The sequence below is a fragment of the Cucurbita maxima genome, unplaced genomic scaffold, assembly GCF_002738345.1.
Source record: "Cucurbita maxima cultivar Rimu unplaced genomic scaffold, Cmax_1.0 Cma_Scf00026, whole genome shotgun sequence".
Classification (NCBI taxonomy): domain Eukaryota; kingdom Viridiplantae; phylum Streptophyta; class Magnoliopsida; order Cucurbitales; family Cucurbitaceae; genus Cucurbita; species Cucurbita maxima.
The window spans coordinates 499,136-525,917 of record NW_019272042.1 but is presented as its reverse complement, the minus strand read 5'-3'; the positions used below and the strand labels follow the sequence as shown (position 1 = coordinate 525,917).

The following is a 26,782-nucleotide window of genomic DNA, read 5'->3' as shown; positions in this document are numbered from 1 at the left end:
GTCTGACTTGTGTGTTGCTTTCATGGTGATGATGCCTGCTATCTGCAAATCTCAAGTATTATTATAGGTGAAAAAGCAAGGCACAAGGATTTGCACCTCATTCTCTTAACTTTCACATGAGAGAGAGAGAGAGAGAGAGAGAGTTTGCATGTGTTTGAGAGCTGCATATCTCACAGGTGGCCCTTTATTTCAGTCTCTACTTTGATGATTACTCCCCCTTCATTCATCTATGATAACACTTTTTAGGTTACAAAATATTAGGAAGATCTCTCTACCTTTTCCTCCCATTTTTTTCTCTTTTAATGATATGATGTTACATCTTTGTGCTGTGATTTTCAAGATTTTGTTCTTTCGATCCCGTTAAGTATTTTTTATAATGGTATAGAAATTTATTTCAAGCAGACACGTCTTAAAAATTTAGAGGGAAAGTCTGAAAGAGAGTTCAAATAGGGCAATATTCGCTAGCAATGACCTTGAGCTCAGAGTCATACACTGAGCTCTGAAGGGGAGTGGATTGTGAGATCCTGCATCGACTGGATAGAGGAACGAGTGTCAGCGAAGATGCTGAGTCCCAACGGGGATGAAATGAAACATCCTTTATAAGTATGTGAAAACCTCTCTCTAATATATATATTTTAAAAATTAAAAAAAAAACCCTAAAAAAAATTTAAAGAGTACAATACTTGGTAAAAACTTGGTTGGAGGATAGAGAGATGATTATAGAAATGGATTAAGGCTTTGAAATCACTTCACCCAATGATGACATCAAAGGTACTTACTATTCATTTATTGCAACTTCAGTCCTTTCAACTCTTCCCTCTCGAACTTCGAGCCCTTTTGCTTTGTAATTTGTGATTCACTCTTAACTTTTTACCTTTTTACTTTCTAAATTTTACCATTTTAGTCTTCCTTCCTTGCATTTTCGTCCTTCATTTCTTCCATATTTTCATTTTAGTCCTTCCCATTCATTTAAATTTGTAATGATTACCAAAAGTTTGTCTATGATTTTTCCCTTCAATTTGTTGTCATTTTTTTTAAAGGGTAAAATGATTAATTACTTAAAAAGTAAGACAAAAGTGATGGGGTGGGACACAACACTTTAGTTAATTTCCTTTTGAGAGGGTAAAATCGTCATATCATTATTTTAATATCTTCCCCATGTTTGTGCTGTTAATCATTGGGGATTAGTTTAGTCTTGTGTTAAATGATTATTAGAGAAAAGGACAAGAGATTTTGTTAATAGCCACCAACTTCATGATTAGAACACTCATATTTAATCAAAGTTTCACAAGCACAATGCAGCAGTTTGTAATTGACCATAAGACTCGACATCGACCATCGACCACCGAATATCGGAACAAGAAACTCAGGTTGATTTGCTATAAAAGCGGATACCGACTGCCAGACCCAAGATTGCGAGAGGGACCAGGAATTGGAGAAGCTTGACGATGAACTCGGTCGTCTTATCCTGATTGTAGTGAGGCTGCTTCGAAGCTGTGTATGTCAAACGTTCAGGGATTGTCGAGATGTCGATCTCTCCAACGTAGTATTTGTTCATCGATTCTCTTGCACTCTCACTATGACCCACATCTTCGAAATCATCAGTTGCATCCTTACCTGTTGCAATGAAAACTTAAAGTCATATGTAAATGGTGCACCGACACTCGACGTGCATTGTAAAGAACTAAAGCTATATGCCGAAACCTGTGCCAGACAACAACACCTCATCGCCACCGGGATGGTCTTCCAAGAACTCGGTTACATTGTAAACCTGTTGGGATAATCAAAATGGTCAAGATGATAGTCTCAAATGGTCTCTCCTATAATGAGTATTCACTACTGGGTCTAACAAAATTATCAAAGAGCTGCAGTATAGAACAAGATCTTTATAGCAAATAAGGGCTGCAGCGACCGGACATCAACCCGTCATACAATATAGCAATGATGTGTTCACCATTCATCCGACACCTGATTTTTTATCGGTTAAGTTTAACACAATAGGTGTCGAATGTCCAACAATATAACAACTCAAACCCCTCGCTAGTAGATATTGTCCTCTTTAGGCTTTTCTTATATTATAAGAGTCCAAGCTCGTCGCTAGCTGATATTGTCATATTTTGTCTTTCCTTTAAGGTTTTAAAATGCGTCTAGGAATGCTTCATTCCCTTCTCCAATTGATGTGCGATCTCACAATCCACCACTCTTGAGAGCCCAACATCCTCTCTATACACCGCTCGATGTCTGACTCTAATACTATTTGTAACCGCTCAAGCCCACCGCTAGCAAATATTGTCCTCTTTGGTCTTTCTCTTCTTGGCATCCCCTCAAAGATTTAAAACGGTCCGTTAGGAAGAGATTTTCACCCACTTATAAGGAATGTTTTGTTCCCCTTTCCAATCGATATGGAATCTCACAACCACCCATTAGGTCCTATTCTCGCAAGGGTATGCATGAGAAGAGCACCCTTAGTGAACAAGAGCATGAGTCAAAACACTAAACGTGAATGAATCCATGGGCTGCGTGATCCAAGATACATTCACAAGCTTTAAATCCACTATATGTAAACTTCTACAGAACACAAGCCCATAAACCAAGCATACACGAATGAATCCAATCATTCCCTTCCAATACCTATTGACACATATTACACAAACTCATGCTTTCCAACTTAAACAAACCAAGTGATTGAGACATTTGAGCCTTATTCAAGAAATTTTTACCATGAGAGCCACAAAGCTAAAGAACCAATCTTCTAAAGCCTTACTACTCGGTCTCTAGCAATTTCTAGAACAAGAAACGCTCAACTAAAGAATGGATCGTCTAAACCTTGGTGAGGATGAAAGTGATTATGAGGGAATCTTAATTGTTATTAGTGTGAGATCCCATATCGATTGGGGAGAGAAATGAGTGTCAGCGAGGACGCTGGGCCCTGAAAAAGGTGGATGGTATGATCTCACATCAGTTGAGGAGAAGAACGAAATATTCTTATATAAGAGTGTAGAAACCTCTCCCCCTTGAGCTGTTAAAATGGTATCAGAACCAAACACCAGGTGGTGTGTTAATGGAGAGGGTGAACCTCGAAGGGGGTGGTGTGCCAACAAGGATGTTGGGCCACGAGGGGGTGTGGATCATGAGATCCCACACCGATTAAAGAGAGGAATGAGTGACAACGAGAATGCTGGACCTTGAAGGGGGTGGATTGTAGGATCCCACGTCGGTTGGGGAGGAGAACTAAACATTCTTTATAAGGGTGTGGAAACCTCTCCCGCTTGGGTTGTTACAAATGGTATAAGAACCAGACACCAAGTGATGTGTCAACGAGGAGAGTTAGCCATGAAGGGGATGGACACTAGGCGGTATGTCAGCAAGGATGTTGGGCCACGAGGGGAGTGGATCGTGAGATCCCACATCGATTGAAGAGATGAATGACTGCGAACGAGGATACTGGACCCTGGATAGGGTGGATTGTGAGATCCCACATCAGTTGGAAAAGAGAACCAAGCATTTTTTATAAGAGTTCGCAAGCCTATGCCGCTTGGACTGTTACAAATAGTATCAGAGTTACAAGTTGCATCAGAGTCAGACACAGGACGGTGTGCCAGCTAGGAGAGTGAGCCTCAAGCCTCAAAGGAGGTAGACATGGGGCGATGTGCCAACGAGGACGCTGGAACACGAAGGGGGTGGATTATGAGATCTTCCCTCGATTGAAGAGAGGAAATGAATGTAAGCGAGGACGCTGGGCCACGAAAGGGGTGAATTGTGAGATCCTACATTAGTTGGTAAGGAGGACGAAACATTCTTTATAAATGCGTGGAAAACTCTCCTAAATATATTTTAAAAACGAACCTCGAAAGGGAAAGCCCAAAGAACCCATTGATTCAACTACGAAGAACAATGGGTCTGTACACAATGCATGTGAGATTTCAAGAACAAGAACAAACAACTTCACAGAATCAAACTCCTCCAGGCATCGGAAAGAAGAAAGCCCAAAAACAAAGTAAAGGGTATTGAAGAAAAACCTTGCCATTGATGATCAACCAACAGTCCTGGCGGGTATTGTGCTGAGAGACCTCAGCCAATGTAAAGACCTTTCCGTGGCCACCCATTTGCCGATCTTCCAGGCAAACAAGGCTGAGGAGAACTGAATGTGAAGAAAAAGGAGGCTGCAGAAATAGAGATGGGTGCGAGTAAATGCGTGAATGTGGGGGAAGGGAAGCATTGAATTGAATTGAATTGAATTGAATTGAATTGGAATTTGGTGGTGGGAGAGTTATTGGTTAGCAGTGATTTCTTGATTGGTGTCCAAAATAACCGACACTTGGATTGAATGATTCAGAAATTATGGAGAAATGTTCCAACTTTTAAGGTAAGAAATTTTTTAAATGTGAGTATGCAATTTTCGCCCAATTGTAACGTTGTGGGGGAAGGAGGACAGCCCTTGTGTCGAGTATCGAGAAAGGAATCCATTTGAGGCTCGATCGAAAGAAAGAGTAGCTCAAGAAGAGCGTGTCGAGACACAGAATAACATTCATTTATATTGTGCTCGTAATGGTATCTAGCTGTTCAAAAAAGTTTCTCGTGTTAGATCTTACATTAATTGGAGAGGAAACAAAACATTTTTTTTTATAATTCATGGAAATTTTTCCTTAGCTTATGAGTTTTAAAATTTTGAGGTAAAACTCGGAGGATGACAATATCTAATGACAGTGGGTTTGAATGGTTACAAATGATATCAGAGCCAGACACCAGACGATGTGCAAACGAGAAGGTTGAACCCCGAAGGGGGTGGACACTATGCTAGTCCCCGAAGGGGTAGATTTTTTAGAAGGTTGTGGAAACCTCTCTCTAGCAGATACGTTTTAGTAAACCTCCTCTATGCTAACCGTCGAGTTCTGGACTTGAAAATGTGTAGTGGTGATTGAGAACAAAAAATTGGATCGCTACATTGTTCCACGTCACCGTCACACTTTTTTATATCTCAAATTTTATTTGAAATTCTAAATGAGATTCGGTTAAAAAAAAACGTCAAAAATAATATTATAAATTTTTGAAAAAAGTTGAGACAAGAAGCACAATTAAATGATTTTTTTTAGTTTAACCCTAATTTTTTTTTTAATAAGGAATCAAATGTTAATTTGAAATTTTAAAGTATATGAAAATGAAAGACTTTGGAAGTTTACATTTTAATCCAAATTTTAGATAGTCAGGAGGATAGGAAAAGGAACTGACTTGTTGGCTAAGTCAGGTTTTGGTAGATCGATAGAATCGAAACAAAAAAAGCAAACCATTTCAGAAGCGAATCCCCCAATTCTCACTCAATTCCTTCTTTTTTCTCATCTCCTTCCTCGCTCTCTGTTCCAAGAATCTTGCTTCCCCCAATAGGGTTTGTAAAACCCTAGTTTTGATTTTTGGATTCATTTCTCTGTTTCCCACAGATCCGAGCTCCATTTCAGTGTTCGTATCGTCAAAGCTATGGCGACCTTGGTGAGCTCGGCTGGCGGGCTTTTGGCGATGCTTAATGAGACCCATCCTTTGCTCAAGCTTCACGCTCTATCGAATCTCAACAATTTGGTCGACAACTTTTGGCCCGAGATCTCAACTAGCGTCCCTGTCATGTATGTATTTGGTTTCTCCTTTTTTTCTTGATGAAAGTTTGCGTTTTAATTTGCTGAGTTCTTCGATTCTTTACTTGGATATTGTTCTTTTTAGTTTTCTTGGATTATGGGGCTGTTAATATACGGGGGAGAAATGGATTATTTCTTTTCGGTGTGGATTTGTCGTGGATAATGTCTAAACTAACAAATTCTAGCGGGTGTTACTTAACTTTCTTTTGTTTGGTCTGAGAAATTGGAGTCTGGAGTGCCAAAGTGTTATTTTGGATAAATTCAAGTTGACATTTGTAAAATTAGCGACTGCTGGGTAGACATTGGGTTGAAGTTAAGTTGAATCATGCTTTATGTCGACCTGCATTCTGATTCTGGAATTTGGATTAGTAATAAACAACCGTGCCTTCTAATGTAGGCTGCTAGTTTAGTTAATTTTTCTTTTGACAACATTGCGAACCCTAAATTTATCAAGGTTTCTTGGTAAAATAGATGGTGTTTGAGTTATGATATTCCAGTTGTTGTTGGGTTTTTATGAGCCTGGTCGTTTGCATCCTCCATGGATCATGACATCCATATATACAGGAGTTCTTAGTTAAGGTGACTAGGTTAGCATTCTGGGTAATCTGCTACCATGCTGCAAACAGTCAAATCTAAACTCAACCCTGTCGTAAGGAATCACTCCAAGGCTTGGAAAGCGTGAGCAAGTTCTGTTCTCTTGCTCTTGGTACAAACTTGGGAAGCTAATTCATGTGTAGAGCCAAAGAGGGTGAACTGTACAAGTTATGGAAAAGTGACGGGGATAACTCATAGCTCATGAGTGTTCATTATTCATGATTGATTATAAGGGGTGTTGTTTAATGCTGACTTATTGTTAATCATTTTCTAACAAGTGGGTGGTTCATCCTAACTGAGATTTATGACCAGCAGTCAAATATGATGTAAATAGATCTGGGAAGAGGTGGAGAGATTGTGTGAGGATGTTTGGAAGGTTCTTAGGTAACGTTTCTTATGGGTGTCAATCCAACAACTTTTGTGCAGTTATGAGCTTGGTGTAATTTTGTTGGGTTGGTGTCATTTATTTGTAATTTTGTGATTAGGGTTTAGGTTCCTTTATGTTGGGCTTGTTTTTCGTATTTTTCTTTCATTTCCTCGATGGAAGCTCGGTTCTTACTCATAAAAAGGAAAAAAAGTATATGGGCCTGTGTTGTAACAAAATAAGGGAATGACTTGATATCGTAGAAGTGTGCTCTATGATTTGTGTTGCGGGTGGTGATATCATTGATATGATAGTGCATATTGTTGCTCTATATGTAATATATGTTTCACTTCTTTTCAGTGAAAGCCTGTATGAAGATGAAGAATTCGATCAGCATCAGAGACAACTAGCAGCGTTACTTGTATCAAAGGTAAACATGGACTTTCTCTTTTGGTATCTCTTGGATACAGATTGTTTGTTTCTCTTCTCTTTCTTCACTTTCTATAAATTGTTTTGTTTTCCTTTCATTGATAATCAATTACCCACGTTTAACTCACAGGTCTTCTATTACTTGGGTGAACTTAATGACTCCCTATCTTATGCACTTGGAGCTGGTTCGCTGTTCGATGTGTCTGAGGATTCTGATTATATTCATACCCTTCTAGGTAAGAATAATCACCATCTTAAACAATTATAGATATTAGTCTGTAAAAGTTATTATTAAACTCATATATATAGATTTTCTTCAAAATTTCCGTTTGTGGCTGAAGATGAATCTTAAGCATGTCGGATCATGATATTTTCTGGTTTTGTTAAAACTTATGATTGTACAACAGACAATTGACAATAATAGAGGGATCTTAGGATGCTTAGATATAGTGAGACCCGATAATTTGATATTGATGTTTCTTTATTTGAAATCTCAGCTAAAGCTATCGATGAATATGCTAGTCTTAAGTCTAAGGCAGCAGAGTCAAATGCAGAAGGGACGAATGTTGACCCAAGGCTGGAGGCAATTGTGGAGAGAATGCTTAATAAGTATGTGGGTCTCTCTGTCTCTAGCATGATGCCACTCTTTACTACCCATTAGTTACTCATTATGTGTTCATTTAGGTGTATCACGGATGGGAAATACCAACAAGCTATGGGAATTGCAATTGAGTGCCGAAGATTGGACAAATTAGAGGAAGCGATCACGAAAAGTGATAATGTTCAAGGAACTCTATCCTACTGCATAAACGTTTCACACTCATTTGTTAACCTTAGAGAATATAGACACGAGGTGAGTGATTTAATCAACTTGCTCATTTGCCAGCCTAAAAGTATTACATTGTTTTCTTGGATGTGAACGTTGAGGGTTGATTCTCATCTTTCTTGTTTCATTAATCCTATAGGTTCTTCGTCTTCTTGTCAAAGTATATCAGAAGCTTCCCTCTCCAGATTATTTGAGCATTTGTCAGTGTCTTATGTTCTTGGATGAACCTGAAGGTGTTGCAAGCATATTGGAAAAGCTTCTTCAATCCGAAAACAAGGACGACACTCTTCTGGCGTTTCAAATTGCCTTTGATCTCATAGAGAACGAGCACCAGGCTTTTTTATTAAATGTGAGGGATCGGCTCCCAAATCCCAAGCCTGAACCTCCAGCAGCAGCACAGCCCGGTTCAAATGAGTCTGCTCAAAGTGAGAGTTCTCCTGCTCCTGTGGATGCTCAAATGACCGATGAAAGTTCTGCCCCCAATCTGAATGTACAACAAACAGATCCAAAGGAGGCAGCGTATGCTGAGAGGTATACAAAAATCAAGGGAATTCTATCAGGAGAAACATCAATACACTTGACCCTACAGTTCTTATACAGTCACAACAAGTAAGAAGTTTTATTCATAAGCCTTTCTTACATTGTCGTTCCCGATTTGAAGTATACAGAGATTGTAACTCTTTTTTTTACCTTAATTGTCGATAGATCAGATCTTCTCATTCTGAAGACAATAAAGCAATCTGTAGAGATGAGAAATAGTGTCTGCCATAGTGCTACAATTTATGCTAATGCAATAATGCATGCTGGAACCACTGTCGATACATTTCTCCGTGAGAACTTGGTGAGCCTGATCTCGGACTACAACATTTTCCTTCATTTTGTAATTAATTTATTGTTTGTTGACATTTATGATGTCTTGCTCTTCTTTTATTTATCTAGGACTGGTTGAGCAGGGCAACCAACTGGGCTAAGTTTAGTGCTACAGCAGGGCTTGGTGTTATTCACAGAGGGCATTTGCAGCAGGGAAGATCTCTTATGGCACCATACTTGCCACAAGGTGGGTCTGGTGGTGGTGGTGGCAGTCCTTACTCGGAGGGCGGTGCCCTTTATGCTCTAGGTCTTATTCATGCCAACCATGGTGAAGGCATAAAACAGTTTCTTCGAGATAGCCTACGAAGTACTAATGTAGAGGTACATATTCTTTTAAATTTCCTGTACTGGTAGTCGATGACTTGATGTTTGGGGAGTATAGATCAATTTTGGTTATTTTGATGGATTCAGGTTATACAACATGGTGCTTGCTTGGGTCTTGGTTTGGCAACTCTCGGGACTGCTGATGAAGAGATTTATGATGACATCAAGACTGTGCTATACACAGACAGTGCTGTTGCTGGTGAAGCTGCTGGCATCAGTATGGGATTACTTATGGTTGGTACAGCGAGTGAGAAGGCTAGCGAGATGCTTGCCTATGCACATGAGACACAGCATGAAAAGATCATCCGGTAATTAGCGTTTTGTTCTCTGGATTAGAACTTGTTGATGTGTTCTATACATCTATTATGTTGTTTTCTTAATTTTTATACTCTTATTCAGTGGCCTTGCGTTGGGGATAGCCCTCACCGTTTATGGAAGAGAAGAAGAAGCTGATACCTTAATTGAGCAGATGACTCGAGATCAAGATCCTATAATTCGTTATGGTGGTATGTATGCATTAGCATTGGCATACCGAGGTACAGCAAACAACAAGGCAATACGTCAGTTGCTTCATTTTGCTGTATCCGATGTGAGTGATGATGTTAGGAGAACAGCTGTTCTTGCCCTGGGGTTTGTCCTCTACTCGGAGCCTGAGCAGGTTAGTGGCGTATCGATTCATAAGAACGAGTTACCCCACCTTAACAGTCTCCTTCCTTCATCTCTTATATTTGAAATTCTGATCTCATGTTGTTTATAAATCACAGACGCCTCGAATTGTCTCCTTGCTGTCTGAATCTTACAACCCACATGTTCGATACGGGGCTGCTCTTGCAGTGGGCATATCGTGTGCAGGCACTGGGCTGAGTGAGGCTATATCCTTGCTGGAGCCCCTCACATCAGATGTCGTTGATTTTGTTCGGCAAGGTGCACTTATTGCAATGGCTATGGTCATGGTCCAGATTAGTGAAGCTAGCGACTCCCGTGTCGGAGCATTCAGGTATTATCTCTTTACTTTTATATTCTTCCATCTCTATTCTCTGAAGTTTTCCCCACAGTAAATTTCCATTTTCTTCTTTTAGGCGACAATTGGAGAAAATAATTTTGGACAAGCATGAAGACACCATGAGCAAGATGGGAGCAATCTTGGCATCGGGAATTTTAGATGCTGGCGGTAGGAACGTTACTATAAGATTGTCGTCCAAGACCAAACACGACAAAATGACTGCAGTTGTTGGTCTTGCTGTTTTCAGCCAGTTTTGGTATTGGTATCCCCTTATCTATTTTATCAGCTTATCCTTCTCGCCCACGGCATTTATTGGACTGAATTACGACTTGAAAGTTCCGAAGTTTGAATTCTTGTCGCATGCAAAACCTTCGCTATTCGAGTATCCTAAACCAACCACTGTTCCCGCCGCTACGTCTGCTGTAAAACTTCCAACTGCAGTTTTGTCAACTTCAGCAAAGGCTAAAGCGAGAGCTAAGAAAGAAGCTGAACAAAAGAACAATGCTGAAAAGTCATCTGCAGCTGAATCTTCATCCACAGGTTCTAATCCTACTAAAGGAAAATCATCGGCTGTGAAGGATGGTGACTCTATGCAGGTAAATTTAATTGTTTTGGTCCGTATCAGTTCGGGTCTATGCTGCATTACGCTCACTTCGCTTTTAATTCTGCCTATCTTCTTAAATTTATATTGTTATTAACTATGACAGATCGGCGTAACGTGTTCTTTGGCTTACTATGTGGCAGGTCGACAACCCGCCAAAGAAAACAGAACCAGAGCCCTCTTTTGAAATTCTGACCAATCCAGCTAGAGTGGTTCCTGCTCAGGAAAAATTCATCAAATTTTTAGAGGAAAGCAGATATGTACCAGTGAAGTTGGCACCTTCAGGTTTCGTTCTACTGAGAGACTTGCGTCCTTCTGAACCCGAGGTTCTCTCTCTAACGGACACACCATCATCGACAGCATCACCTGCCAGTGGCTCCGCAATCGGGCAGCAAGGTTTGGGATCAGCCATGGCTGTAGACGAGGAGCCTCAACCACCCCAGCCTTTTGAATACTCCTCATGATCATCCACTTCAAGATATTATTTTGAGTTAGATTACCTCGACATGCTACCAACGATCTTGAGGACTCCCGCCGATGTATGAACTGGATTTCTTTCTTTTCCTTGAATCAATGTTTCAAATTCTAGGAAGATAGGAATGGAATTGTGTATGGAAAGCTGAAGCCTGAAGCCACTCCATTCTTAAAAGTGTGATGCTTTTTGTAGTCGAGACGTTATTATTGTCGCCGAGCATTTAGGCGACCGAGGAAGCTCGGTGGTACTTCTTTTCCTCCTCCGGTTTAGTTCGCTCTTCTTCCCCCTACCCATCCGCTTTCCATTTGGGACTTGCCTTAGAAAAATGGTAGATATTGATGTGATTTCTATGTTCATTCTCACTTTGTGCTATATTACTCCGTGTTTGTTCTAAAGCTATGCTGTTAATGAAAAAGGCGCTCCATCTTCATGAATTTTGATTGTGATAACGATTGAATTACCACCTATTTATGAGTATAGAGAGGGGATAGTTTTATGGTGAATAATATTATAAATTCTAGAAATTAAAATGAGTTCAAAAAAGCCCAAAGAAAGGCCCATGATAGAGTAAACCCAAAATGCGAGGCCCATGAAAAAGTAGGCCCAAATTGTGAGACCCATAAAAAAGCAGGCCAAGAATCAGAGGTCCATGAAAGTACCCCCAAAATGAGAGGCCCACGAAAAGTAGGACCAAAATGAGAGGCACATGAAAGTAAGCCCAAAATGAGAGGCCCACGAAAAGTAGGCTCAAACTGAGAGGCCCACGAAAAGTATGTCCAAACTGAGAAGCCCAAGAAAAGTAGGCCCAAAAGGAGACCCTCGAACAAAAGGCCCAAAATGAGGCCCACAAAAGAAGGCCCAAGAGAAGTAGGCCCAAAATGAGAAGCCAACGAAAAGCAGACCCAAAACGAAAAGTAGGCCAAAAATGAGAGGCCCACGAAGGTAGGCCAAAAATGAGAGGCCCACGAAAGTCCCCAAAATGATAAGCCCACGAAAAGCCAGCCCAAACTGATAGGCCCACAACAACAAGGCCCAAATTGAGAGGCCACGAACAGTAGGCCCAAAATGAGAGGCCCACGAACAATAGGCCCAAAGGATATGCTCACGAAAGTAGGCCCAAATGATAGGCCCACGAACAATAGGCCCAAAGGATAGGCTCACGAAAGTAGGCCCAAATGATAGGCCCACGAACAATAGGCCCAAAATGAGAGGCCCACGAAAGTAAGCCCACAATGAGAGGCCCTCGAAAGTAGGCCCACAATTAGAGGCCCATGAAGGCCCAAAATAGCAGGTCCATAAAAGTAGGCTAAAATGACAGGCCCATGAAAAGGCGCCCATAATGAGAGGCCCAGGAAAAGTACGCCCAAAATGAGAGGCCCACGAATAGTACGCCCACAACCAGAGGCCCTTGAAAAGTAGGCCCAAAACTGGAGGCCCATAAATAGTAGGCTTAAATTGAGAGGCCCATAAAAAGTACGCCCAAAATGAGAGGCCCATGAAAAGTAGGCTCAAAATGAGTGACCCAATGAGATTCATGCATCCCTCACATATTAATTGAAAAACCCTAGCAACCCCAAGCATTTCCCTCGCAGAGAAGACTATAGCAGCTCGAGGCTTTTGCACAGAGAGACGAGAAAATGGTGTCCGGTTCCGGTATCTGCGCCAAGCGCGTCGTCGTAGACGCCAGGCATCACATGTTGGGAAGGCTGGCTTCGATTCTGGCTAAAGAGCTTCTCAATGGACAGAAAGTTGTGGTTGTTAGGTGCGAGGAGATCTGCATCTCCGGCGGATTGGTCCGCCAAAAGATGAAGTACATGCGATTCTTGAGGAAGCGGATGAACACCAAACCTTCTCATGGTCCAATTCACTTCCGTGCCCCCGCTAAGATCCTTTGGCGTACCATTCGTGGGTATTGTCTTGCTCTTTTCTTCTGCATTTTTGTATTTTGAATGCTGTGTCATTTTCTTCGACTTGGTTATGTGCGATTGGGAGTGAATGTGCAGATTCCGGAGTTTTTTTTCCCCTTGATTTGATTTGGGTTTATAGGATGATTCCCCATAAGACCAAGCGTGGAGCGGCGGCGCTTGCCCGTTTGAAGGCGTACGAGGGTGTTCCTCCTCCATACGATAAGATTAAGAGGATGGTCATCCCTGATGCTCTCAAGTAAGTTGTGTTAGGGGGATTAGTGTTTTTGGTGTTTAGTTTAGTTCTGATTGTGTGGTCTCTGTATTTACAAATTGGTTTTGTTGCTTTGGAAATTCAGGGTCTTGAGGCTTCAAGCCGGACATAAGTACTGTTTGTTGGGCAGACTCTCGTCGGAGGTTGGATGGAACCACTATGATACCATCAAGGTGAGAATGTCATGTGCTTTGAATTTACTATTCCAATGCAGTTCTTACAAATTGATGTACTATTCCAATGCAGGAACTTGAGAGGAAGAGAAAGGATCGAGCTCAAGCTGCATATGAGAAAAAGAAGCAATTAAATAAGCTGAGGATTAAAGCAGAGAAGGTTGCTGAGGAGAAGCTTGGACCCCATCTTGAAGTTATTGCTCCTATCAAATACTAATTGGTAATTTTGATCTCAGAAGCAAGGATATTAGAGAATTGAGTTGCTGTTGAATTGCCCTTTTTCAATTTTGACAACATTTGTCGTTGTTTGTAGACATGATGATACGTCTCTGTATGCTTCTACAATTCTTCAATTTAGTCAAGTTTTTGATACATTTTGTTATATTCAGTTGATTTACCATACCCGTTTGCTCCAAGCCAAGCATGTAGTTTATGCTCTACCACTGCTTTTGTTTATATTAAGTAGGACAGATCTATCCGAAGTTCATAATAGCGTATTGTGATAAGTGTTATGGTAATGCTTGCTTAGGGTGTGTTGCTCGTAGCTGCATGCTAGACCCTTGTATACATTGTTTGGCCAACGGCCACATGAATTTGAATTGACCTACTCACTTAGCGGTTAGAGTGAGTGATACATAATCAGTTGCGAACTAAGCCAGAATTACTTTGTTGCGAGTGTCACAATTGCACCCAAAAGCAACATAGCACAAGGCGTGTGACCTTGGACAACTCCTTGAATAAAAATTCATCCTTTAGGTTCTTATATTTTTGTTTTGTGTTTTCAAAGTCTATTTTTTTTGTATTGAAAATTATTGTCATTTTAGTTAATATCTTTATTAAATTTTCCATTTTATTTTTGGTCATGTCATTTTAAAATGGAACCTTTTTTTATTTCTTTTTCATTTTCATTTTTTAAAATCATTTTTAAAATATAACCATAAATTTATGTTAAAAGTTTCGGCAAAATGTAGGGGCTAAAATAAATAGAAATTGAAAATATAAAAATTAAAATAATATTTAAACTTTTTTAAAAAATAATCTTGAAGTTGAATTAAACTCCAAGAATTCCAAGAATTTCAACCGACTCAATCTGTTACAAGTTAATTAATTTGATAATAAAATGACACAATTTTTTTTTTTTTTTGCTATAAACTCTCAAGACTTAAAAATTTAATTTTTTTGGCATTTTAATTATGAAAATGCTATTTAAAATGTGTTTATTATAGGTTATTTAAATGATTTAGATGATCAAAATGGGTTTTCTTTTTAATAAAAAAAACCATTAAGTACTTCAGATAAATTAATTATTAAAAAATGACATTAATAAGTAATTAATTATATTACTTTTTAAACCATTCCTTGATGTACGAGGGTAATCTTGATTTTTAAAAGCAATTCAAGATGAGGAAGTAATGTGGCTAGAGATGTTTGTCTTACCAACGAGGTCGGAGTCTCACTAAAGCAAGATTTCTTGTTTAGACAGAGAATGGAGAGGAAGTGGGGAGCATTTTTCTCCATAAATGGGACGGGGGACGGGATTATATTCTTTATCCCCATCCCCACACAATTCCCTTCCCCTTCTTATCGTCGTCTCGATCTCTACAAAAATAAATAGATAATTTAACGATAACAGATAATGAAATAGGCGGCAGAGAACACCCTTTTTATTTATATTAATGTGTAAGTTGCCATAATTAATTATATTTTTTTCATATAAGGAAAAGAAAACAAAAAAAAGGAAAAACATATTCCAACGTTGGAAATATGTTGAAACATTCGAATCTTTTATTTATTTATTTATTTATTTTTTTTGGCATTTTTCTTTTTCTATCCAGAAACAGAAAATAAATTTTCCCAGAAATAATAATAATAATAATTTCTGTTTTGAATTTCTTATGATTTATTTTCATTTATTTATTATGGATAAAATGGAGCACTCCTTTAACGTTAATATATATATTTATTGATATAATTAATTTGAAGTTTTTTTTTTGGAATTTTATTGTCTCGCATCTGTCTAGATTTTCTCTCTTAAGGGCAGTTTTATTTACTAATTTTATACCTTCCCAAAAAATAAAAATAAATTTTAAATATTTAATATTTTGACCAAATGGCCAACGGGTATATTTTTTTCAACATAGCATTACAATTTTTATGAATGGTCAAACGTTGGACCATTAGAGAAAGTTACAAAATGCCTTAAATGAGGTTAACTCCAAAAAAAAAAAAAAAAAAAAAAAAAAAAAAAAAAAAAAAAAAAAAAAAAAAAAAAAACATCCAATTGTGACATGTTTTTTTGGAATCCATCGTTATGTTAACTATTAGTCCCAAAAATTACAACGAAGTCACCAAATACAGGATCCGTTAACACGAATTTGGCATGTGATCATTAAAAAAAATAACCCAAATAATTTCTCTCTATCCAATTTTTTTATCGTTTTCTCTCGGAGTATTATTGGTCATTTTTATTGTTTTTTCTCGATTCATTCGTGTATTACTTCTGTCTCACATTTTAACTTTCAAATATAAAAAAATACTCGCTGTAAAAATTAAAAAATAAACCTATAATGACAAAAAAATAATAATAATAATAACAGTCATCAAAATATTCTAATAAAATTGAATCACTCCATTAACCATTAAATTTTATTCCATTAATGAGAAAACCTTTGACCTTCCCAATTTGCCAATCCATTTAAGAACAAAAAAAAAAAAAAAAACCCATAAATAATTGCCATTAAAGCAAACCTCTCTCTCTTTCTCTCTCTCTCTCTATATATATATATACATACATACACACACATATATATATATACACCCATCGTCTTCTTGTTCATGAAAATTTGCAGAGATTTGTTCCAAAGAGCATAAGAAAAATGTGGATTTTTCGTGGGATTTGTGTGGGATTGATGGCAATGATGATAATATTTGTAAGAGGAAATGAAAATGAACGTTATAGAAGCGTGGGAGGGAAGAAATTGGCATGGCGGACAGTGGTTGTGGATCAGAGCGGCCATGGAAATTTCTCAACCATTCAAGCCGCCATTGATTCTGTTCCTTCAAATAATATGTTCTGGGTCTCCATTCATATTAACCCTGGTATTTACAGGTCATTTTCAATTTCCTTAATTACCCTCAATTTCTCTTCTTTTTCATTATTTATTTATTTATTTGTCTGTTCTTATTTAGAGAGAAGGTGAAAATCCCATATGATAAGCCATACATCATTTTGAAAGGACAAAGAAGAAAAACAACAAAGGTTGTCTGGGACGACCATTTCACTCTAGCTCAAAGTCCTACTTTCACTTCTTCAGCTGATAATGTTGTCGTTAAATCCATCACTTTTGTGGTAAGTAAGTGAAGATCATTCATTTGTTCATATTAACGCTGTTTTTTTGTGCTCTAATTCTTGTGGGTATTAGAATTCGTATAACTTTCCATGGACTAATGGAAATCGAAGAGCTCCAGCAGTTGCAGCTATGATCACTGGCGATAAGGCTTCGTTTTATAAATGTGGCTTCTATGGTGTCCAAGATACCTTGTGGGATGATCAAGGACGACATTATTATCATCGTTGCGTCATTCAAGGTGCTGTCGATTTTATTTTCGGAAGCGCTCAATCCATTTTTCAGGTATCTTTTACTGTTTCTTTCGAAGTCGAATGATATGATGTTTGAAGCAGCATTGGTAGCAGGAACTTACTAGGGTTTAGGGTTTAGAGTGAGCTTGTGTAACAACTTAGATCCACCGCTAGCAGATATTGTCCTCTTTGAGCTTTCCCTTTCAGGCTTCTCCTTAAAACGCGTTTGCTAAGAGAATGTTTCCACACCCTTATAAATAGTGGTTTGTTCTCCTCCCCAACCAATGTGGGACATCACAGCTTGTGCTCAGTTAAAGTTGAAGTCGTGAAACCCTAATCGTTTTTTGGTGATATGATGTTTGAAGCAAAATAGGTGGCAAGAACTTACTAGGGTTTAGGGTGAGACTGTACTCGGATAAAGATGAAGTTATGAAACCCTAATCGTTTTCGATGATGTCGAAGGATATGGTGTTTGAATCAACATAGGTGGTAGGAACTTACTAGGGTTTAGGGTGAGAGACTGTGTTCAGGTAAAGATGAAGTCGTGAAACCTTAATCGTTTTTTATGATGTCAAATGGTATGACGTTTGAAGCAACATAGGTGCCAGGAACTTTCTAGAGTTTAGGGTTTAGGATGAGCCTGTGGTCGGTTAAAGATGAAGTCGTGAAACCCGAATTGTTTTCGTTGATGTAGGGATGTTTGATATCAGTGGTGGGAGAAGCATTTCTTCCATTGGGGTCTACAAGCTTCATAACAGCACAAGGAAGAACCGACCCAAATGATGCAAATGGGTTTGTTTTCAAAGATTGCAAAGTGTTTGGGAGTGGCTCAGCATTCTTAGGAAGGCCATGGAGAGGCTATTCAAGGGTTATCTTTTACAATTCTAGCTTCTCCAACATCATAAACCCTAATGGTTGGGACCCTTGGCATTTTGTTGGTCATGAGTAAGCTTATCTTTTATTCTATTTCAATGGTTTATCGGCTCGATTTTTTCAAAAGTTACAATATTACCCTTTGACCTTTCATAAATACTTTAAAATTGTATTATTAAGGTCGAGGACAATATTGTAACTTTCAAAAGAACCCATAACGTTTCTTTACTAATAACTATAAAACCTTGTTTTCTAACTCTCTTTCGAAAATTTCTCTACCCCAATTTGTTCGGCCGTAGACGACGCATATCCTAATTGGTTTGACTCACTCGGAATTGGAGTGAGTGCGACACAATTACAAATGTCTATTGCCATATATATATAAAAAAGTATCATTTTTTTTTTTTTTTTTGGCATATACTAAAAAAAGAATATAATTAATGACTTACTTTCTTTGTGAGAAAAATAGGCGTTTACTAATAATTTCCTTTTTAGCTTTTATCCATTTTTTAAATCTTAGGGTTTTGTCCATGTAAATCCTAAATTAAAAAAAAATTGCATGAAAAAAAGACTTATTAGGAAAGAAAATAAAGTTGTTTAAATTATTTCTAATTACTATTATTATAATAAATATTTGATTTTTATAATCCAGGGACCAATTAACCTATGCAGAGTATGGTTGCTACGGACCAGGTTCCGACATGTCGCATCGAGTAAAATGGGAAAAGAAGCTGGATTTGAATGAAATACAACAGCTAACCGACATGAGTTTTATCGATACTGAAGGTTGGATGCAAGATCAACCTTGGTAAAAAAAAATTTAACCGCTTTCAACCACTCTTAAATTTACTTTTAATGTTAATTGTTAAAATTACCACTAATCATGAAAATTTAAACCCTTCCCATTAGAATACTATTTTTTTTTTCTACATTTTTATTGAATAATATTTTAGTTAATGTACCTTTTGTAATTTATATTCTAGTCAGTGTAATTACCGATTTATCCTTTATCTTTAATAAATTATTATTATTATTATTTTATTATTATTCTTAGTCAATTTATTATCATTTATTGTTGACGTTAATAAGAATTTCTTTGATGTGTCAAAAGCATCAAAAGATGTTCGAATTTTGACAATTTTCCCTCAAAGTTTCAAATTGCGGTTCAATTCGGCCAATTTCATCCTTTTTATCATGATCAGTAGCAACTTTTTTGAAGAAATCAAAACCCAGAAAGTAGAATTCAGCTGCGTTTGATTTTGATCGTTGAAATTGAAATGGCATCTACTAAACCCCACGACTTTTGATTCTCAGCATGTTCTTTGATATGAACTCGTTGATTATCCTATTTCTCCAATGAACTTTGCAATTGAAATCTGTTTGTTTTCTGAAAGTTGCGACAAAATCGGATTCGAACTTCTATGTGGAGGACCAAATTCTGTCATCATGAATGTTGCACTCCACCTGTTTGATGAAATGCCCGTGAGGCAATTGTTTTAGTTCAAAAGGATCAACCATTGAGGATTGTTGGGAGAGTGTTCTACGTTGGCTAATTTAGGGAGTGATCATGAGTTTATTGGTAAGGAATACATCTCCATTGGTATGAGGCCTTTTGGGAAGGCCCAAAACAAAGTCACGAGAGCTTATGCTCAAAGTGGACAATTTCATACCCATCGTGGAGGTTTGTGGTTCCTAACATAGTATTAGTGTCGTGCCCTTAAGTTAGTTATGTCAATAGAATCCTCAAGTGTCAAACAAACAAGTTGTGAGTCTCAACGGTGTAGTCAAAAGTGACTCAAGTGTGGAACACAAGTTATACTTAGTTTGAGGACTCCAGAGAAGGAGTCGAGCCTCGATTAAGAGAAGGTTGTTCGAGGGCTCTATAGGCTTCAGGGGAGGCTCTATAGCGTACTTTGTTCGAGAGAAGGATTGTTGAGGTTTGTTGGGAGAGATCTCCACTGGTATGAGGCCTTTTGGAGAAGCCCAAATCAAAGTCACGAGTTTTTATACTCAAAGTGGACAATATCATACATAGCAGAGAGTCGTAATTTCTAACATGGATATTCTTTGCTTTTTACGGCACTTTAACGATTCTATTCTATTGGTAAATGATATTGGTCAAAGACTCTTGAAATGTAAGGAGAATACAAGTGATTACTATGTTCTTAATCAGAATGATACATCCGGAAGCCATCCTTCTCGGTTATAAGTTACAATATCAGCAAATGAAATACTCATCTCTTTGGTTTTTCACTGTATTCCCAGAGCTTGGATCCTCCTAACCAGTGACAAAGAAGTTGCATTTCTTTGCTTCCAACCTTCTAGGCTCTCCATTTTTTCTTCTTTAGGGAAGCATTGATCGTTGCCATCGAGTATTTTAACTATCTGCCTCATTTTGGGTCTTAAATCTGGGTTTGAGTGAGTACATGCCACTCCTAATCTCAACATTCTCATCAGTTCTTTGTGGTTGTATTCTCCATTCAGCCTTATATCAGCAAGTTCTTCCAGTGATCTTTTCCGGGTGTGGAATTCATGGACCTTCCTCACCAGCAATACCTCTGGCCGTCGAAAATCGACGGCCATCTGACCAGTAATCACCTCTAGAACGACTACACCAAAGCTGTATACATCAGCTGTCGCTGCTGCATCTCCCGAGTCTAAATACTCGGGGGACATGTACCCGAAAATCCCGCAAACCGATTGGCTTTTATCTATGGTTACATGATGATTTCCATGCTCATTTCTTGTCAGGAATTCTGCAAGGGCGAAAGAACTCAGCTTTGGGTTAAGATCAATATCAAGAATGACAGCTGATGAGGTGATGTTCTTGTGGATGACTTGTTCATCCCATTCCTTATGAAGATAAAGAATTGCTGAAGCCAGAGATTTGATAATGTTGTATCTATGACACCATTGTAAAGATCTATTGTCATGGTGGAAAAGCAGGTGGCTCAAGAGACGGTCTGCTGAATAATCATATACCACAAGCATCTCCCCTTGCTCTGTGCACCATCCACGGAGCTGTATCAAGTTTCTATGGCGAAGACGGCCCAAGTTTTCAAGTTCATTCGAGAATCGTTCCCGTAATGCAGGGCATGTCTTCATTCCAAGGCGCTTCACTAGAACATGGTGGCTGCTGTCAAGGAAGCCATGGTAGGCAGTTCCGAAGTCCAGCTCTGCCACCCGCTGCGAGTCGGAGAAGTTATTGGTGGCTGAAATGATCTCCTTGAATGATATTACTCTTGGATTGTCAATCATTTGAATAGTTTTTGTTCTGTCAAGAAGCTTATCAGAAGAGTTGGTGTAATTGTTCCGACTCTCAGCTGTCATATATATGGTTTCTCCATTGGCTGATACGAAATCTGATGAACTAACTGTTATTGTTGTCGCTGTGGTTCTGCTACTGCTAGTGCTTCTGGTAGTGCTGCCATTGGTGGTGGAAGATAGAGAAATGTACTGAGGATGAGACTGAAATGATGGAAGCGCCGGAAAATTCATACCACCGGAAAGTGCTTCCACAACCCATTTCATATTTGGTCTATACAGAGGGCTTTGGAGTGTACAGAGGAGACCCAAATGGATCAAACGCTCCATTTCAATCAGATTATAAGACCCATCTGGCAGCCGGTTATCGCCGCCGAGCAGCGGCATTCCGTCATCGGAGAGCTTTCGAAACCAATCAAGCAACACAATCTGATCATCAGGACATGTAAGGTCCACTGCTCGCCGACCAGAGACCACCTCAAGAAGAACAATACCAAAGCTGAAAACATCAGATTTTGCAGTGGCAATGCTTCTTCTTTGAAAACTCTCCGGTGGGAGATACCCAATTGTGCCGCCAATTTTGGTGGTTTCCACCAGCCGGAACTGGTGGTGGCTCATCGACGGCACGCTGTTTTGGTACTCGAGATCATGCTCCAACCACCTTGCCAAACCAAAATCACCAAGCTTAGCGTTGTAATTGGAATCAAGCATGACGTTGCTGGTTTTAACATCTCTGTGAATAATCTGTGTCTCTAATTGCTCATGAAGATAGAACAGAGCAGCAGCCAAGCCACTCACAATCTTCACTCTCTGTTTCCAACTAAGATCCGTCCCGCCGTTCTCCGGCCGCCGGAAAAGTACTCTGTCCAAGCTTCGGTTGGGCATATAATCATAAACAATGAACAATTGGTCTTCATGAACACACCAACCACGGAGCCGGACAAGATTCCGGTGCCGGAGATGGGCAACCGCCACCAGCTCTGCCACAAACGTCTTCTCAAACTTCTCCCCTTTTTCAGCCAAACATTTCACAGCTGCCATAGTTCCATCACTAGGCAAATATGCTCTGTAAACCTTCCCAAATCCACCACTACCAAGAATTTCCTCTGCACTGAATCCTTTGGTTCCAATATAAAGCTCTGCAAAGCTGAAGATTCTTGGGTTGTCGCCGCCGAGTTTCTCAGAAAGGTGTACCCCATCGGTGTCGTGAAACTCGGCCGGTGGTGGCTTTCTGGGTCTGCCGCCGTAGCAACAAGAATTAACCCATCTCAGGTTATGGATTTTGTGAAGGGAATCTCGGAGTAAGGCTTGAAATTGAGACCAACTATCTTGATTGTGATCCTGTTTGTTCTGATGTTTGTTGTGGCTGTGATTGTCGTTGAGTTCATGAAGCTCTTCACGATCAAGTGGCTGGACTTCATCGAAGTCCGCCGGTAGAAGAAAACAGAGACGGTTCAGCTTCATATTCGAAGAAGAAGACGAAGAAGAAGAAGAGGCAATGTGGACATGAAGAGGAGTTTTGGGGTAAAGGTTTGAACTTTTTGCATATTTGTATTAATTATGGGTGAGATTTTTGTGTCNTTTTTTTTTTTTTTTTTTTTTTTTTTTTTTTTTTTTTTTTTTTTTTTTTTTTTTTTTTTTTTTTTTTTTTTTTTTTTTTTTTTTGTGGGTTTTGAAAATAAATAAAATAATTCAAAGTCGTTAGGTTGCAAGGTTGAATTGAATGTCAACAGGAAGCCAAATTAGAACCCACCTTTGTCTGTCAACATCATCGGAACAATATTAACTAATTCTAGAACCTTAAGTTGATCAAATAGTTCTTCAAGTAAATTTATTTAAATCTAAAAATTCTAAATAAAAAAGCTCAACTCGAGACTGTTATTTAGGTGAGATCGAGAAAGGATCCCAAGCTATTTAACCATCTGATTGTTTGTTATTTAGGTGGGACCAACAAAAGATCTCGAGCTATTTGATCATTTGATTGCTATTATTTATGTGGGACAAGCAAAGGGTCTCGAGCTATTTGACCATTTCACTGTTGTTATTTAGGTGAAACCGACATAGGATCCCGAGCTATTTGACCATTTGTCTACTGTTATTTAGGTAGGACCGGCAAAAGATATAACTATCACCGGTAAGTTTCTTATCTTTTGTTATTAGATTTCATTATAACCATTTATTTGTCTACTACTCCCTTTGGTATTGGAAAAAAGGGATGGGTGATTCGCGAACAAGTACGAGAGTTTCTACTCACAGGTTAGCGTATTTACCTTTCCTCTTGATATCGAATGTTCTGAGATAAAGAAATGATTTGTTCAATCGGTTAGAAATGGATGATACTTTTGGTACCGGGGCTAATATTTCTAATTAAGCTACATTCTCAAGATTTTGGTAGTTTTTCTTTGATATTTAATTAAAATTCGAGTATTTTTACGTGATTTATTAGTTTACTCTTGAATAATTTTCATTTTTTTTTTAATGGAGTGTTATTTTCAATTTTTTTTAATTAAATTTCAAAATTTTAATTTGATTCACTAATTATTTGTTGTCCATGTATGTACACATAAATTAGGTTATCGGTGTATCAACTATTAAATTAGGTTTAAACGAGTAGTCAAACTCGCAACCATATTATATTTATAAAAAAAGATATGTTATATTATTATATTTTATTTAAATTATTATCTTTTCCCTATATACCAAACATAAATGTGATTAATTTTGAGACTTTTTTTTTTTTTTAATAGGTGGAAAACGTGAACAATATTATTTTTTTAGATTTTAAAGAAATTAAATAGTTTCAACCAATAGATTGAAATTAGTGTGAAAAAACATATACCAAATAAAAATCATTTTTATTTTAGAGGTCAATAATTCGATCATTTATTTTTATAAATAGTTAAATTAAAATAAAATGCTCGTGATAAATAGTCATTAAAATAAATTAAGTGGATAGAAAGCTTCTAGAGTAAAAACTATAAAATTTATAAATGTTGCTGTTTTTTTCGAATATTCTATTTATTTTTGTTAATAAATTCCTTTTTTATATATATTATTATCTTCCATTTTTTCTTCTACAACTTCTCTAAATTTCTAATTATGTGCAATTTAAAAATAATTTTGTATTCACTGAATAATTATTTTGGATTTTACAAATTCTCGTGAGGAACTATACATATATATATATATATATATATATTCACTTTGTTTTTTCAAAAGAGCTTATGAAAAAAGCTTTATGAAACATTTATTATTTAAGTTCATAATTGATTTTGTTAGTTGAGAGCTGGAATTCAGTTACCTACTCTTGATATGTATATATAATATATATTATATAATAATAATAAATTAATAAATATTATTTTTTAATGAAAAATATATTCTTGAAAAAGTCGTTAATTATAGATTTAATTTGAGATCGGTGTAGTTTTAAAAATAATTATTGACCGATTTTTTGAAAACTTACTGTGAGAGGTAATAAAAATAGTCAGTATATTTTAATTTTTTAAATCTAAAAAATATTTATTAGAAATTAGCGAACAATATACATACTATTTCAATTTTTTATTTTAATATTTAATATCTATATTTTTTAATACACGATACTTATTTTAATTTTTTAAATTGAAATCTAATATATTTTCTCGTATTTTAAAACATATATTGATATAAAATAATATTTTTTAATGTCCGGTAATCAATCAACTATTTTATTTTTAAAGGAAAGTTTTTATTGATTTTTTTAATAAATTTGTAGGTATATATTTATGGACTAAATTAGGAAAATGACATATTTAAATAAATAAATAAATGTGGAGAAAATATATACTAATAACCTTCCATCTAAGTCGTGTTTGCTAATTATAATTCAACAACCAAAACCACTTGGAATTTATTTTGAAAATGATAGTTTTACCTTTTACATTTTTTTAATTATTAATTAAAATTTTAAAAATTAGGTTTAGCTGTTCAACCAAAAATTATAATTATAATTATTATAAATTTTATTTTGGATCTTTTTTAATATGAATTTACCTTTTCCCATCCAATGGTTTTTTTTTTTAAATAAATTAAAACTCAATGTAAGATGAGCTATTTCGTGTCTGAATTTTAACTCTTATTTAAACTTTTTTTTTTTGCTTTGGACGTTATTAATTTGTCTTTGGATGAATCACGCTAAATTTATTGTGAAAATCTACTTGGACTATTGTAGAATTAGAGGATTCGTCTTTCTTACGACCCGCTTTTCACTCTCCTTGCTTCTGATTCCTCCAGCTTTCGTTTCGTGGAAGTCTTCAGTAGAAGAGTTGGTGAAGCTAGAAGTTTATGGACAACGGAAAGAATGAGTCATGTTTCTAAAAAGAGTGACCCTTCTTTGTTTTATTCCCTTTTCCTATTCTTTCAAAGTCCGTAGGAGAGTTCCCACTACCGATAACAGGCGAGAGTCATGAGTGCATAGCAAACCAAGAGGGAGGACGTCGCTTGATTAATTGGAAAACAATCACGGCCCCTCAAATCTCGTAGAGGAGGGAGGGGGGTATCGCTGTGGATCTTACGATGCTTTCTTAGACCAAAAGTTGTGGAGATATTCTCATAGAATGTCCTTTGGAAGAAGGGATAAAAAAAAGTAACTGGGTTGCTGTAACAGTCTGAGGCAACCGTTAGTAGATATTATCTATTTTGGCTCGTTACGCATAGCCGTCAGTCTCACGGTAATAGAGCGTGTATATTAGGGAGAGTTTTTCACACCCTTATAAGGAATGTCAGTTTCCCTTTCCAACCAATGTGAGATCTCACGATCCACCTATTTTAAGGGCCCAACATTCTCGTTGGTACACCGCTCAGTGCCTAACTTTGATATCATTTGTAACAGCTTGAGGCCATTGCTAGTAGACATTGTCCGCTTTGACCCCTTAAGTATCACCATTGCAAGAATGTTTTGTTCTCCTTTCCAATCGAAATAGAATATCACAGATCCTCTCAAAACTTTTGGAACGGCTTGCCGCAACAACCAAAGATTTCTAACTTACATTCACTTGTTAATGATCCACCGTTGTAGGCTAACATGATGGCTTCAAGAACATTTCATAACCAGAATTGTTCTATAACTTCACGCTTGGCTAGCACCATCTTATGAATGCACAACTGCCTTTGGGGGCCACCAAACTTATTGGTTTTGCAGCCTCACCCAACTTTAATCGGTATATTCGGCATGATCATCCCTTTTCGTGAATAGATCACTTTACAAACTCGGTATAACCGATCGTTTTCATGAACAAATCATATTACAAGAGGAGTATGACCATCTCGATTCATAAGCAAACCAATTTTCAAACTCGACATGTCTGACTCTGTTTGTGAGCAAATCACTTTACAAATTGGCTATGGTCAATCCGTTTCATAAACAAATCACTTTACAACGGGCTATGGTCGGCTGTTTTCATAAACAAATCACTTTACAAACGTGGTATGACCGACCCTTTTCATGAATAAATTACTTTACAAGTATAACGGGCATGTTCAGAAGCTTATCATTTTATTAATTTGGACGAAAATAACAATTTAGTCTATAAATTTTAGTTTTTAACTATTCAATCTCTTTGT

At 37.5% G+C, this 26,782-nt stretch overlaps 5 protein-coding genes across 5 annotated transcripts; 3 read left to right on the top strand and 2 right to left on the bottom strand.

Annotated features, from left to right (window-relative positions):
* Positions 1 to 1,239: 1,239 nt before the first annotated feature.
* Positions 1,240 to 4,192, bottom strand: LOC111499200 (cytochrome b5-like). Its single transcript, XM_023150713.1, has 3 exons — positions 4,020 to 4,192; positions 1,705 to 1,771; positions 1,240 to 1,617 (listed from the first exon to the last, which is right to left on the bottom strand). The coding sequence occupies exons 1-3, from the start codon at positions 4,104 to 4,106 to the stop codon at positions 1,367 to 1,369; spliced, it is 405 nt and encodes a 134-aa protein (XP_023006481.1). The 5' UTR covers positions 4,107 to 4,192; the 3' UTR covers positions 1,240 to 1,366.
* Positions 4,193 to 5,204: 1,012 nt separating this feature from the next.
* On the top strand, positions 5,205 to 11,379 carry LOC111499195 (26S proteasome non-ATPase regulatory subunit 1 homolog A). The gene is made up of 13 exons (XM_023150708.1): positions 5,205 to 5,615; positions 6,943 to 7,012; positions 7,142 to 7,247; positions 7,509 to 7,620; positions 7,696 to 7,864; positions 7,977 to 8,446; positions 8,543 to 8,678; positions 8,777 to 9,028; positions 9,119 to 9,339; positions 9,431 to 9,689; positions 9,796 to 10,028; positions 10,111 to 10,630; positions 10,779 to 11,379. Exons 1-13 carry the CDS (start codon positions 5,473 to 5,475, stop codon positions 11,097 to 11,099), a joined length of 3,012 nt encoding a protein of 1,003 aa, XP_023006476.1. The 5' UTR covers positions 5,205 to 5,472; the 3' UTR covers positions 11,100 to 11,379.
* Positions 11,380 to 12,675: 1,296 nt separating this feature from the next.
* On the top strand, positions 12,676 to 13,877 carry LOC111499199 (60S ribosomal protein L13a-4-like). The gene is made up of 4 exons (XM_023150712.1): positions 12,676 to 13,019; positions 13,157 to 13,273; positions 13,374 to 13,461; positions 13,535 to 13,877. The coding sequence occupies exons 1-4, from the start codon at positions 12,748 to 12,750 to the stop codon at positions 13,676 to 13,678; spliced, it is 621 nt and encodes a 206-aa protein (XP_023006480.1). The 5' UTR covers positions 12,676 to 12,747; the 3' UTR covers positions 13,679 to 13,877.
* A 2,493-nt stretch (positions 13,878 to 16,370) lies between these two features.
* On the top strand, positions 16,371 to 18,726 carry LOC111498876 (probable pectinesterase 29). Its single transcript, XM_023150229.1, has 5 exons — positions 16,371 to 16,570; positions 16,651 to 16,810; positions 16,884 to 17,093; positions 17,736 to 17,986; positions 18,567 to 18,726. The coding sequence occupies exons 1-5, from the start codon at positions 16,371 to 16,373 to the stop codon at positions 18,724 to 18,726; spliced, it is 981 nt and encodes a 326-aa protein (XP_023005997.1).
* Positions 18,727 to 19,769: 1,043 nt separating this feature from the next.
* LOC111499196 (receptor like protein kinase S.2-like) lies at positions 19,770 to 22,741 on the bottom strand. Its single transcript, XM_023150709.1, has one exon. It carries the CDS (start codon positions 22,640 to 22,642, stop codon positions 20,165 to 20,167), a length of 2,478 nt encoding a protein of 825 aa, XP_023006477.1. The 5' UTR covers positions 22,643 to 22,741; the 3' UTR covers positions 19,770 to 20,164.
* Between the last annotated feature and the right edge of the window lie 4,041 nt (positions 22,742 to 26,782).

Coding starts and splice junctions, on each gene's coding strand:
- LOC111499200 (XM_023150713.1), bottom strand. CDS start 4,106: ATGGGTGGCCACGGAAAGGTCTTTACATTGGCTGAGGTCTCTCAGCAC. Junction 1,772..4,019: donor GGTTGATCATCAATGGCAAG/GTTTTTCTTCAA, acceptor TTATCCCAACAG/GTTTACAATGTAACCGAGTT. Junction 1,618..1,704: donor GGTGTTGTTGTCTGGCACAG/GTTTCGGCATAT, acceptor TCATTGCAACAG/GTAAGGATGCAACTGATGAT.
- LOC111499195 (XM_023150708.1), top strand. CDS start 5,473: ATGGCGACCTTGGTGAGCTCGGCTGGCGGGCTTTTGGCGATGCTTAAT. Junction 7,865..7,976: donor TTAGAGAATATAGACACGAG/GTGAGTGATTTA, acceptor TTAATCCTATAG/GTTCTTCGTCTTCTTGTCAA. Junction 9,690..9,795: donor TCTACTCGGAGCCTGAGCAG/GTTAGTGGCGTA, acceptor TATAAATCACAG/ACGCCTCGAATTGTCTCCTT.
- LOC111499199 (XM_023150712.1), top strand. CDS start 12,748: ATGGTGTCCGGTTCCGGTATCTGCGCCAAGCGCGTCGTCGTAGACGCC. Junction 13,274..13,373: donor GTCATCCCTGATGCTCTCAA/GTAAGTTGTGTT, acceptor TTGGAAATTCAG/GGTCTTGAGGCTTCAAGCCG. Junction 13,462..13,534: donor ACCACTATGATACCATCAAG/GTGAGAATGTCA, acceptor ATTCCAATGCAG/GAACTTGAGAGGAAGAGAAA.
- LOC111498876 (XM_023150229.1), top strand. CDS start 16,371: ATGGCAATGATGATAATATTTGTAAGAGGAAATGAAAATGAACGTTAT. Junction 16,571..16,650: donor ATTAACCCTGGTATTTACAG/GTCATTTTCAAT, acceptor GTTCTTATTTAG/AGAGAAGGTGAAAATCCCAT. Junction 16,811..16,883: donor TTAAATCCATCACTTTTGTG/GTAAGTAAGTGA, acceptor TGTGGGTATTAG/AATTCGTATAACTTTCCATG.
- LOC111499196 (XM_023150709.1), bottom strand. CDS start 22,642: ATGAAGCTGAACCGTCTCTGTTTTCTTCTACCGGCGGACTTCGATGAA.